The sequence below is a fragment of the Stigmatopora nigra genome, chromosome 1 (genome assembly GCF_051989575.1).
Source record: "Stigmatopora nigra isolate UIUO_SnigA chromosome 1, RoL_Snig_1.1, whole genome shotgun sequence".
NCBI classification, from domain to species: domain Eukaryota; kingdom Metazoa; phylum Chordata; class Actinopteri; order Syngnathiformes; family Syngnathidae; genus Stigmatopora; species Stigmatopora nigra.
This window is the reverse complement of record NC_135508.1, coordinates 16,669,427-16,678,769: the sequence shown is the minus strand read 5'-3', so window position 1 is coordinate 16,678,769 and position 9,343 is coordinate 16,669,427. Positions and strand designations below refer to the sequence as shown.

The window sequence follows — 9,343 nt, the reverse complement described above, 5'->3', positions numbered from 1 at the left end:
AATGATTTCAGTTAGATACCACAATCGGCAAAACAAATTATTAATTGTTTCTGCTTCATTTTAATGGAGAAATATTTGTCCTTTTATGGTATTTTTGTCTAAATAAGTGCAACCATGCAGCGTTTAAGTTGATGCTTGAAAATGCAGTTTGATGAAGTTTTTAAGTAAAAAAAGGTTTAAGATTTGAGCAAGAAAAACAGACCTAGCTAATTTTCATTTTTCCTACTTATCTAGCTATATGTTACCATCCAGAGTTTTTATGTTGTTATTCAAAAATGAGATTGGATGAAGTTTTTTGTTAAGTTTTCAGTTAAAACAAAAAAAGATTGAACATTTAAGAAAGAAAAGACACCCATCACTAATGTTTTAATTGAAAGTTTTCATTTTGACAAAAAAAGCATAAGACAAATTTATCACATCGTGTAGAACTTTTCAAATTCTACAGGGGGTGCTGGAGCCTATCCCATATAACAACTGGCAAGAGGTAGGGGTACACCTCAAACTGTTTGCCAGCCAATTGCAGAGCACATATAGACAAACAACCATTCACACACACTCACGGCTATGGAAAATTCAGACTAATCAATCAGCCTACAACAGCATGTTTTCGGGATGTGGAAGAAAACCAGAGTACCTAAAGAAAACCCATGCAGAACAACCAAACTCCACACAGGAAGTTTTGAAACCATCAGGATTTAAACTCTCGATTTCAGTACTGTGAGGCGGACGTGATAACCACTCTTTCACCAGGCCGCTACATACATCCATACATACATTCAAAATTAGTGGCTTTGACCAAATATAGGCAAATTGTACTTTATTACATACTCTGTCTGGAAAAAAAAATCCCACATATAAACACAGCAAATTAGAACATTTACAAATCTCCAAACATTCAACGTCATAGAAAACATTGCTGCGTGAGAACACAACCACTATTATTAAATGTTATTGTTTCGGTCAAAGTCTGTCTCGTAAAATAGTAACAGCAGTGTTAAACAGTTGTTCAACTAACTCATCACATGTGAATTAGAACCAGAAGACACATTAAAAGAAGTTTATTTTGGATTTGACTCCAATCTAGGCACTGACTGAGTATTTCACCAAGCAAAGTGTAAGAATGAGGAACTACACTAATTAACCAGTGTGTGTCCTACCTGTAATACAACCACAGATTCAAATATTGCAGCCTATTTTTTCCATATAATCCTAATCCAGCACTTGCAGTTTATTTATTTTTTTGGCTATGTAAATTGAAAAGTGATTCATAAATTCTTACACGCTCACACACATGCAAATAAATTAACATGTAAAAAGTAAACAGCTTTAAAGAAATTTGAATTTGAGATCTAAAATGGAGTACAATTAAATCATCCAAACAAATTAGCAGCTCAAAGTATTGTATAAATTTGCTTGGGTGGTGCAATATATAAAACAAGATTGAGGGTATTTGTGATCAGGTTTAGAATGTGTTCTACTGAAAATGGGAGTGATTGCGGTAAATGTGCAGTCAGACAGATACTATGAAAGGATTTACACATTATATTCCAAGTTAAAACCCCTGTGTATGTAGATTTAGGATTGCTTGTACTGAAGGAAACAGAGCAGAGAGCAAATGAGACATTTTCGAATCAGGAACAAAATGAATTTCACTTGGAGTCGGGAACGTGTGGCCCAGGATTTGAGGATGAAGACTGGGGTGTGCTCTGATAGGTGCGCAGCAGCACCTTGTGCTTGGTTGTGCTTTCAGCACGATGGCACTGCTGTGCTACCACAAATTCTTTGAGTTTGCCTGTGCTGAAGGTGAGTGTCTGCCTCCTCAGCTTCATCATGTAAGTATCCTGAAGCCATGCTTGTGTGAAGCAATCACGAGCGGTTGGCCGAGCCCTGAAAACACACACACACACACACAGACACACACATTATTGTATATTTGGTCTTGCATGTGTACATAAAAAAGTTGATAATTTAACAGACACAATTCTGAAGGGGGCGGCTCGGTGAATGAGTGGTTAGGGCTTTGCGCTTTGGCCTCAGAGTGGCAGACCTGGGTTCAAATCTAGGCCGATCCACCTGTGTGGAGTTTGCCTAACCCTAACCCTTCTCCCAAGGCCTGCGTGGATTTTCTCTGGGTACTCCTGTTTCCTCCCACATTCCAAAGACATGCATGGTAGACTGATTGGACACTCTAAAATTGCCCCTAGGTATGAGTGTGTGTGGGAATGGTTGTTTGTCTCCTTGTGCCCTGAGAATGGCTGGCCACCAATTCAGGTTATCCCCCATCTCTGGCCCGAAGTTAGCTGGGATAGGCTCCAACACCCCCTGCGACCCTAGTGAGAATAAAGCGGTTCAGAAAATGAGATGTGAGATGAGACAATTCTGAGGGGCCCCAATAAAAACCACAAAGCCAATAAGAAGGATTTATCCTTGATTAACTGCAACAACAGTGGTAATGTTCTTGGAAGTGGAATGTCTGCTGAAACTGCAGCCTTTGTAGGTAACTGATGTAGTATGTGGGTGTCTTGGCTTACAATATTTGTTTGAGTACATAGTCTCAGGCCATTATATCCCTTGCAGCTGGTCTTTTCTGGTTATTTTAGAACCAGACCAACAGGACAACCAAAAAAAAAGCTTCAATTGATTTACTGCCCTGAGAATGAATGGACCTGGATGAATTACAATATTCAGAGGCATATTTTAGTACACAATAATTTTCTCTAAGTGTAGGATCATGCACACATGTTACTCTTTCTTGCCAATATGTAGCATTTTAACTTTTTAAACTACCTTGAGTCTTAAGGCCACATTTCTAGGGCTAAATGTTGAAAAATATATTAAATGTTTGTGTTGTTTAGATTAAAAATAATGGTGACGGCAATAACTTATATTCATCAAGTGCATTTTCATGGTTTTGGTCGACTCTTATGTTGTCTTGCAAAAGTCTTGGTAATCTATTAGTCTCAGTCTTTTATAGGTTTGGGCAAAATTGGCCTTGGAAAAAAACGATTCTCTTCTACAGTCACCTCTGAGGGACCAATGGGCAATACATTTTTTCAAGATATTTTTGGGGAAGTTTTACAAATATGCAATCAGTCAAATGCTTGTCTTCACTAATACTACATTTCTTACCAAGCGTAACTGCTGAGCATCTTCTTGAGAAAGGCTGCAGCACTTTGAGAAACGTTGGAGTATAGTCTTGCTGGATCAAACTTTGCCATTAAGATCTTGGCTTTCACACGCTGAGGATCTTTGTCATCAAATGGGTGCTGGCCGCTTAGCCTTTTTTGTGTGAGGCAAAAACAATATGTTGTTAATTGTCACTGTGCCGAATGATGATTTGTGGCATTTAGATACTTTAGTATGTACTCACATGATGTAAGTCACAACACCAATCGTCCAAATATCTGCAGGCGGCCCCACGACATCGCCTTTCACAACTTCAGGAGCTTTAAGCACAAATCACAAAGGTGAAACCTCATTGTATAGGAATTGACCTTATGTCTTCAGAGCAAACCAAGACCTAAAAAATTATGATGTAGATAAACGATTTTCCTCACCCATGTATTCCAATGTTACTGCGCTTAGGTTTTGCTCCTTGAGACTGAGAGGATTGAAGCTTTGAGCATTCCCAAAATCCGTGATCTTGATGGTGTTGAGGTTTGTCACCATAATGTTGTCGGGTTTTAAGTCTAAGTGGAGGATTCGTCGATTGTGTAAATACTCGACTCCTTGAAGGATCTGGACCAAGTAATGAACCACATCATCCTCGGAGTACCGAAACCTGTAATATAGAAATAGAAAGATAGAATACAAAATAATGTAACTGTGTATGCTTCAGTTGCAGATTACTGTATATTAAATACATATCTACCTGTCTATCAGGGTATGCAGCAACTCCTTGCCAGTGCAATATTCGGCCACCAGCACAACATAGCGTGGGGTGACGTAGGCTTCGTGCAGAGCCATGATTTTTTCATAGTGCAGGGATTTTAAGATCTCATACTCTTTCAGCACTTCTTTTTTGTTCTCTTGGCTGTAGGGAATGATTTTGGCCATGTACATCTTGCCTGTGGCGTTCTCACGGCACTCGCGGATGACTCCGAACCGACCTCTGACAGAACAAATAAATAAGTAAATAGTTGGAGTGATTCATTCATTCATTTTCTGAACCGCTTATCCTCACAATGGTTGAAACGGGCCTAGCCAGCTAACTGTGGGCACAAGGCTGAACCGGTGGGCAGCCAATTGCAGGGCAGTTGGAGTGCACTGTATTTATATGACAGTAAGATTTGATCCAATCTGTTGGTTTCCTTTAGACCTGAACTATTTTTTTTCTTCAAATATTCTATTTAATTTCACATCTGGCCCTTTTACTAAAGTTAAATTGTACATATGTGCTTAGTCAACTTGTGACTGCAAATGGCTGCCTCTCTCTCTGTGTGTCCTTTGGCTGGTTGGCGACCAGTCCAGGCAGTAGTCTGCCTTTCGCCCGAAGTCAGCTGGGATAGGCTCTGGTAACTTGCACAAATCTTAAGTATGCACGGTACAGAAGACGAATGAATGAATGGTTATTCAACATACATCCACATAAGTTTAAAGAATAAATAAATACATGGGGTGACATTTTTGACTTCATCATTTCTTTATACATAACTGCTTAGCTTTGTGGACTAGAAAATGGGTGCTCGCGGCAGGTTGGCTCATTGAAAAGTACATCCCTGTAGTCAAAGATGTCAAACTACAATAGCCAATAATGTACATTGAACAACATCCCACCTGGATTTTTCTTCCAAGAAGGTATATGGTTTCTGTGGAACCCCTTGGCGCAGAGCTGTGGATTGCATTGATGATGGTGTTCCTCTTGTGGGAGTACTGACCCCTTGACCAATGGGGCTAAGGCCTGTTACCTGGAGCACTTTAGGTGAAAAGGATGCACTCGATGGAGCCGTAGAAGTTATGGTAGTCGGGACATATATGGGCATTGAGGCAGGTTTGGTGGGACTTGAAGGAGGAGTTACAATAGTGGTTGGGGTCTGGGCCATGGGAGGCACAATGTTGACTGGACTCTGGAGCTTTGCTGCTAAAAGTGGAGGAGAAGCGAGTTTCGATGGTATTTTTGACGAATCCTGAGTATTTGTGGTTGCAGATGACAAAGGCAAGTTTGTTGCTATGGATCTTGTAGCATTATGGGATGATTGCAATGCTGTTGGAGGAATAGATGTCGTTGTTAAAGTTGCATTTGCAGGCCCTTTCATGGCAGTTGTGTTGATGGTCGTCTTGTATGCAGATGGAAGAAGGGATGATGTGGTCACCAGAGGATCAGTTTTGTGAGGGGTCTTTCCAGCTGAACATACAAAAATACCTCGTTTAACACAAAATTCAAAGAGCCTTGATATCACGGCTGAGTAATACCTGATGAGTACAAATTAATTGGCTCTGAACAGTTGCTGTGTGGCCCTTGTCCTGCCTTGTTGACACAATACACTCGGAACTGCAACACCACATCTTGTGGTAAGTCCGTCACATTGTAATAGCAGTCAACCACTCCCGTTGCAATAGTTTTCCATGTTGAATCACCTGAAGAAACAAAATGGAAAACGTCTCTTCTAAGTAGCCAATACTGACCTGCTTTGCATTCACCACAATTAAGAAAATGCAAAAACTCTCCATTCCCTCATTTCCACAGTTCATAATATGTTTTTTTTTATATTTATATATTTTAATTGTTATGTATAATACCTTCTGTTTTTCTTTCTAGTGTATAGCTGCATGGAGGTCTGGTGTCTGATGGTTTCCAGAGCACCAGGGCAGTGTTGTTGTATGTCTGGGGGACTTCTGGGGTGCCAGGTCGCTTGGGAACATCTTTATAAATGCCATGAAAAACATTTAAAAAAAAAAAAGGAATAAATGAGATAACGGTCATTTTTTGTTGAGAGAAAACATTGTTCATTATGTTTCAAGATGCAGATTCTTAGATGGGTTTGTTTTCATGTGTTTTAGAATTTTGTGATTATTGAGGAGAATGCCAAAAAAACGTTAACATAATTACTGACATTAATAACAAGAAAAAATGCATTTGTTTTAGTTACCAACCAAAATAAAACCTGAAGGAATGGATTGAATGGCATGATGTCTCAACAACTGAGTTACACATTGTTTAGTGTGTTAAAAATTGATGGTGTTGGTGAAGAGAGATGTGAAAATCATCAATATTTTTATGTGCGCATTGGTCACACCAACAACTTACAAGCTATCGTCACTGTACATGAAGTGGTGATGGCAGCGATGGGATTGGTAGCTACACATTCGTACACCCCAGCATCTCTCTGGCCGCACTTTAGGATGGTAAGAAGCTGCCTGCCATCTGGATGCGACATTACACTGATTCGATCATCCACGCCCAGCGCTTTCCGATCTATTAAACAGAATTGAAATACGATAAGAAAAAAATCAGTAATCTGAATGTATCAGAAATGTCATAGAATTTTCAATTCAATCACCAATGTAATGGAAACAAGAGACCTTTCATCCAAGTTATATCAGGATGCGGACTTCCAGCAGGGAGGCAACTAAGTATGACCTTCTCGTCCTCCAGCACGATTTGGTCTTTAAGCTTGATGTGGAAAACAGGTGGAAAATCTGATGCAGAACGGACAAATTTCTGTGAATGGGAAGTCTTCTCTCCTTTATGGATGGGTGAAATGAGTTCAGTCTGAGAAAGTGTTTTGTCCTTTTTGCTCTTTGTCAGACCCCACCTGTCCCATCTAGACCGTCGGTCATTCTCTTTCTCTGATTGAACACTGGAAGTAGATTCGATTGACTCCTTTGAGGCACCTACACCTGCCTGTTTTGCAAGCTGATTCTCAGGCAGATCCATTCCTTTCAGCCCCCGCCCCTCGGACTGCGAGTGGCGATGACGAGAAAACAAAGGTGTCCGCTTTTCTTCTGTGTTCTCTTGTCTTTGGTCTGACAGGCTGCGTATTTTTGTGGTCTTCCCCATCACTTTATTCTCAAACTTGTGTCGCATTGCTAGGATGGGAGAATCTGTGAGCCTACTCAGTTCCTGCTCTTTCTGACTTCCCTCTGTTTTATTTTTTCTGTCCTCAGAATGGCTTCTCATTTTGGCAGAAATTCCAGCAACTTTGGACTCAAACATGCGTTTCATAGCAGATACTGCAGAATCATCAATTTTTGTCCGTTCTCTTGTTTCCGGCTCCTTTGTGTCCAAAGATTTACTACGACCAATTGCCCAAGTAACACGCTTAGTGACTGCACTTTCCTGGGTGCTCTGAGACTTTCCTTCCTTCGACTTGTCGGCTTGTTTATCAACAGATGTTGATCTCTTTCCTCGCACTGAAAACCTCCCAATAAGACTTAGGCCTGATTCTTTCCCCTTATCTTCTCGCAGGTCTTGTACTGATTTGGACCTCTCCTGTAGCCCTCTGGAGACCATTTCAAGAGGTGCTCCACCCAGCCCTGGTCGGTAAACCTCATCGTCTCTGGCGTCAATCTTCCGGCTCAGTGTAGGAGATTTTTCCTCCGATTTGTTTCTGGTTAGTATTCTGAGGCCGCGGGTCAGAGATGATTCCCTCTTCTTAAATCTTGCTTCAAAGACCTCTTCCGAGTCAATGTCTTTTATATCTGTTCGAAGAATTGGATGCTGGATTCCAATTTGGTCTGTAGTTGCCAACTTGGCAAACACTGCCGGGTGCTGAGGTGAAATAGTGATGTCTTTGGGCCCATGTTCTTTTACCTTGTCTGACATTTGGACAGATGTTCCAGTAGACCGCACAACACTTTCTTTTTCTTTAATCTCACGCACCTTTTCCTCTTTGGTTTTTTGATCCAGATATTCTTTCCTTTTGCCTTCTACCTCATCATCTTCTTCTATCACAATTAAAGGAGTAACAAGTGAGGATGATCTTCGTTCACACTCTGTTTTGTTTACATTTTCTTTATTGGTCCTTTTCACTAGATTGTTCGGCTGGTCCAGTAGTTCTGCTGGGTATATAAATGAGTTGCGTTGTGTGGGTGACTCCATTGTTTGTTCGGTGAGGACAGACATGGATGTGGCCTCCTGAAGCTTCTTTCCTTCAGTGCTTTCGATGCTTACCGATGGGATTTCTAGGGGAGCTCCACACCTACGATGCAGTGGCATTGGTTCAGAATCCCCTTGAGTGAAGGAAGCACTTTTCTGAAAAACCTTCGTTCTTGGTGTGTCCTGTCCAGCATTCTCAGAAGATGCTGCCCTAATGAGAGTGGATGCTCCCCCTCTGGATCGTCTAAGGTTACGATCAAGAGACCCTGTCTGTGTTTCATCTTCCATCCCAAGTGTTTCAAATAAGGGCCCTCTTAGGCCACTCATTTTTCTATCCACGCTACCCCCCCTGAGTAGCCGTTGTCTCATGAGCTCCAGTTTCAGTGCATAATCTTCCTGGCTTAGTTTTGTCATTCCAGGGCTTGGACTTCGGTTAGGCAATTCCAGAGAAACTGTCTTTTTCAGGTTATTGCTGCTCATTTCATTAGCCTTCTTATTATCACTCTCATCTTGGTCTATGTGGAGAAGTAATGCAGAGTCGGCAGAACTGCCTCTCCTCATGGTAGATCTTTTTGTTTTTATCTGAGACTCATCTGTCTCTGTACTGGATCCCTTTTTGAGGGGAGCTCTTTTTTTCTGTTGAATTATTTCCTTCTCTGGGTTATCGTCTTTAAGCATTTTATCAGTTGCTCCTTTGTTACCAGCTGTGTTCAAGTTGTCCGTAACTCTATCAGCAATTTCATGTGGCATCTCTGTGACGTATTCATCACCGGGCATCTCATTCAGGGAAATTCTGGAACCGGAGAAAAACATAGATAGCGGCATAGGAATGAAGGGAAGTTCATCCACGTCTGCATCCGAGTCGGAGGACGATGAAGGTGGCGGTGAGCCTTCTTTTAAATTCCGCGCCACAGCAATCGACACATGGCTAGATGCGTCATTCAGTAGCTCTGGAATTTTCCGCATCACCATCTTCGATTTGTAATTGATTAGTGAGCACTGGGGAGAAAATATCAGAATTAAAAGCAATGAACAACATTTTTTTTCATATACCACTAGAATTGACGCACCCCACAAGCTAATGAGATCTAACCAAATTCAGAAATATTAAAATCTTCTTTATGAAAATAACAATAATTTTGATTTATGCTCAACACTGTCAGAATCGTATTGTATTAATGAACAATTTGTTAAATTCATAAAGAAATGCCCTTTTGCTTGTTTGGCCCATATCACAGATTAATACCGGAGGAAGATTAGATTTTAGAATGGTGGTCAGTCAATAGCAGGTGTTCTATATATTCA

At 40.8% G+C, this 9,343-nt stretch overlaps 1 protein-coding gene across 1 annotated transcript in view; it reads right to left on the bottom strand.

Annotated features, from left to right (window-relative positions):
- Positions 1-1,042: 1,042 nt before the first annotated feature.
- LOC144195835 (striated muscle preferentially expressed protein kinase-like) overlaps positions 1,043-9,343 on the bottom strand; it is a 29,577-nt gene continuing 21,276 nt past the window's right edge. The window contains exons 32-41 of the mRNA XM_077715726.1: positions 6,523-9,037; positions 6,248-6,415; positions 5,740-5,862; positions 5,413-5,577; positions 4,777-5,344; positions 3,872-4,111; positions 3,558-3,781; positions 3,371-3,446; positions 3,130-3,279; positions 1,043-1,887 (exon numbers count right to left, since the gene is read on the bottom strand). Of these exons, the coding sequence (XP_077571852.1) occupies positions 1,650-1,887; positions 3,130-3,279; positions 3,371-3,446; positions 3,558-3,781; positions 3,872-4,111; positions 4,777-5,344; positions 5,413-5,577; positions 5,740-5,862; positions 6,248-6,415; positions 6,523-9,037 (4,467 nt within the window). The 3' untranslated portion in view covers positions 1,043-1,649. The remainder of the gene's footprint in view (positions 1,888-3,129; positions 3,280-3,370; positions 3,447-3,557; positions 3,782-3,871; positions 4,112-4,776; positions 5,345-5,412; positions 5,578-5,739; positions 5,863-6,247; positions 6,416-6,522; positions 9,038-9,343) is intronic.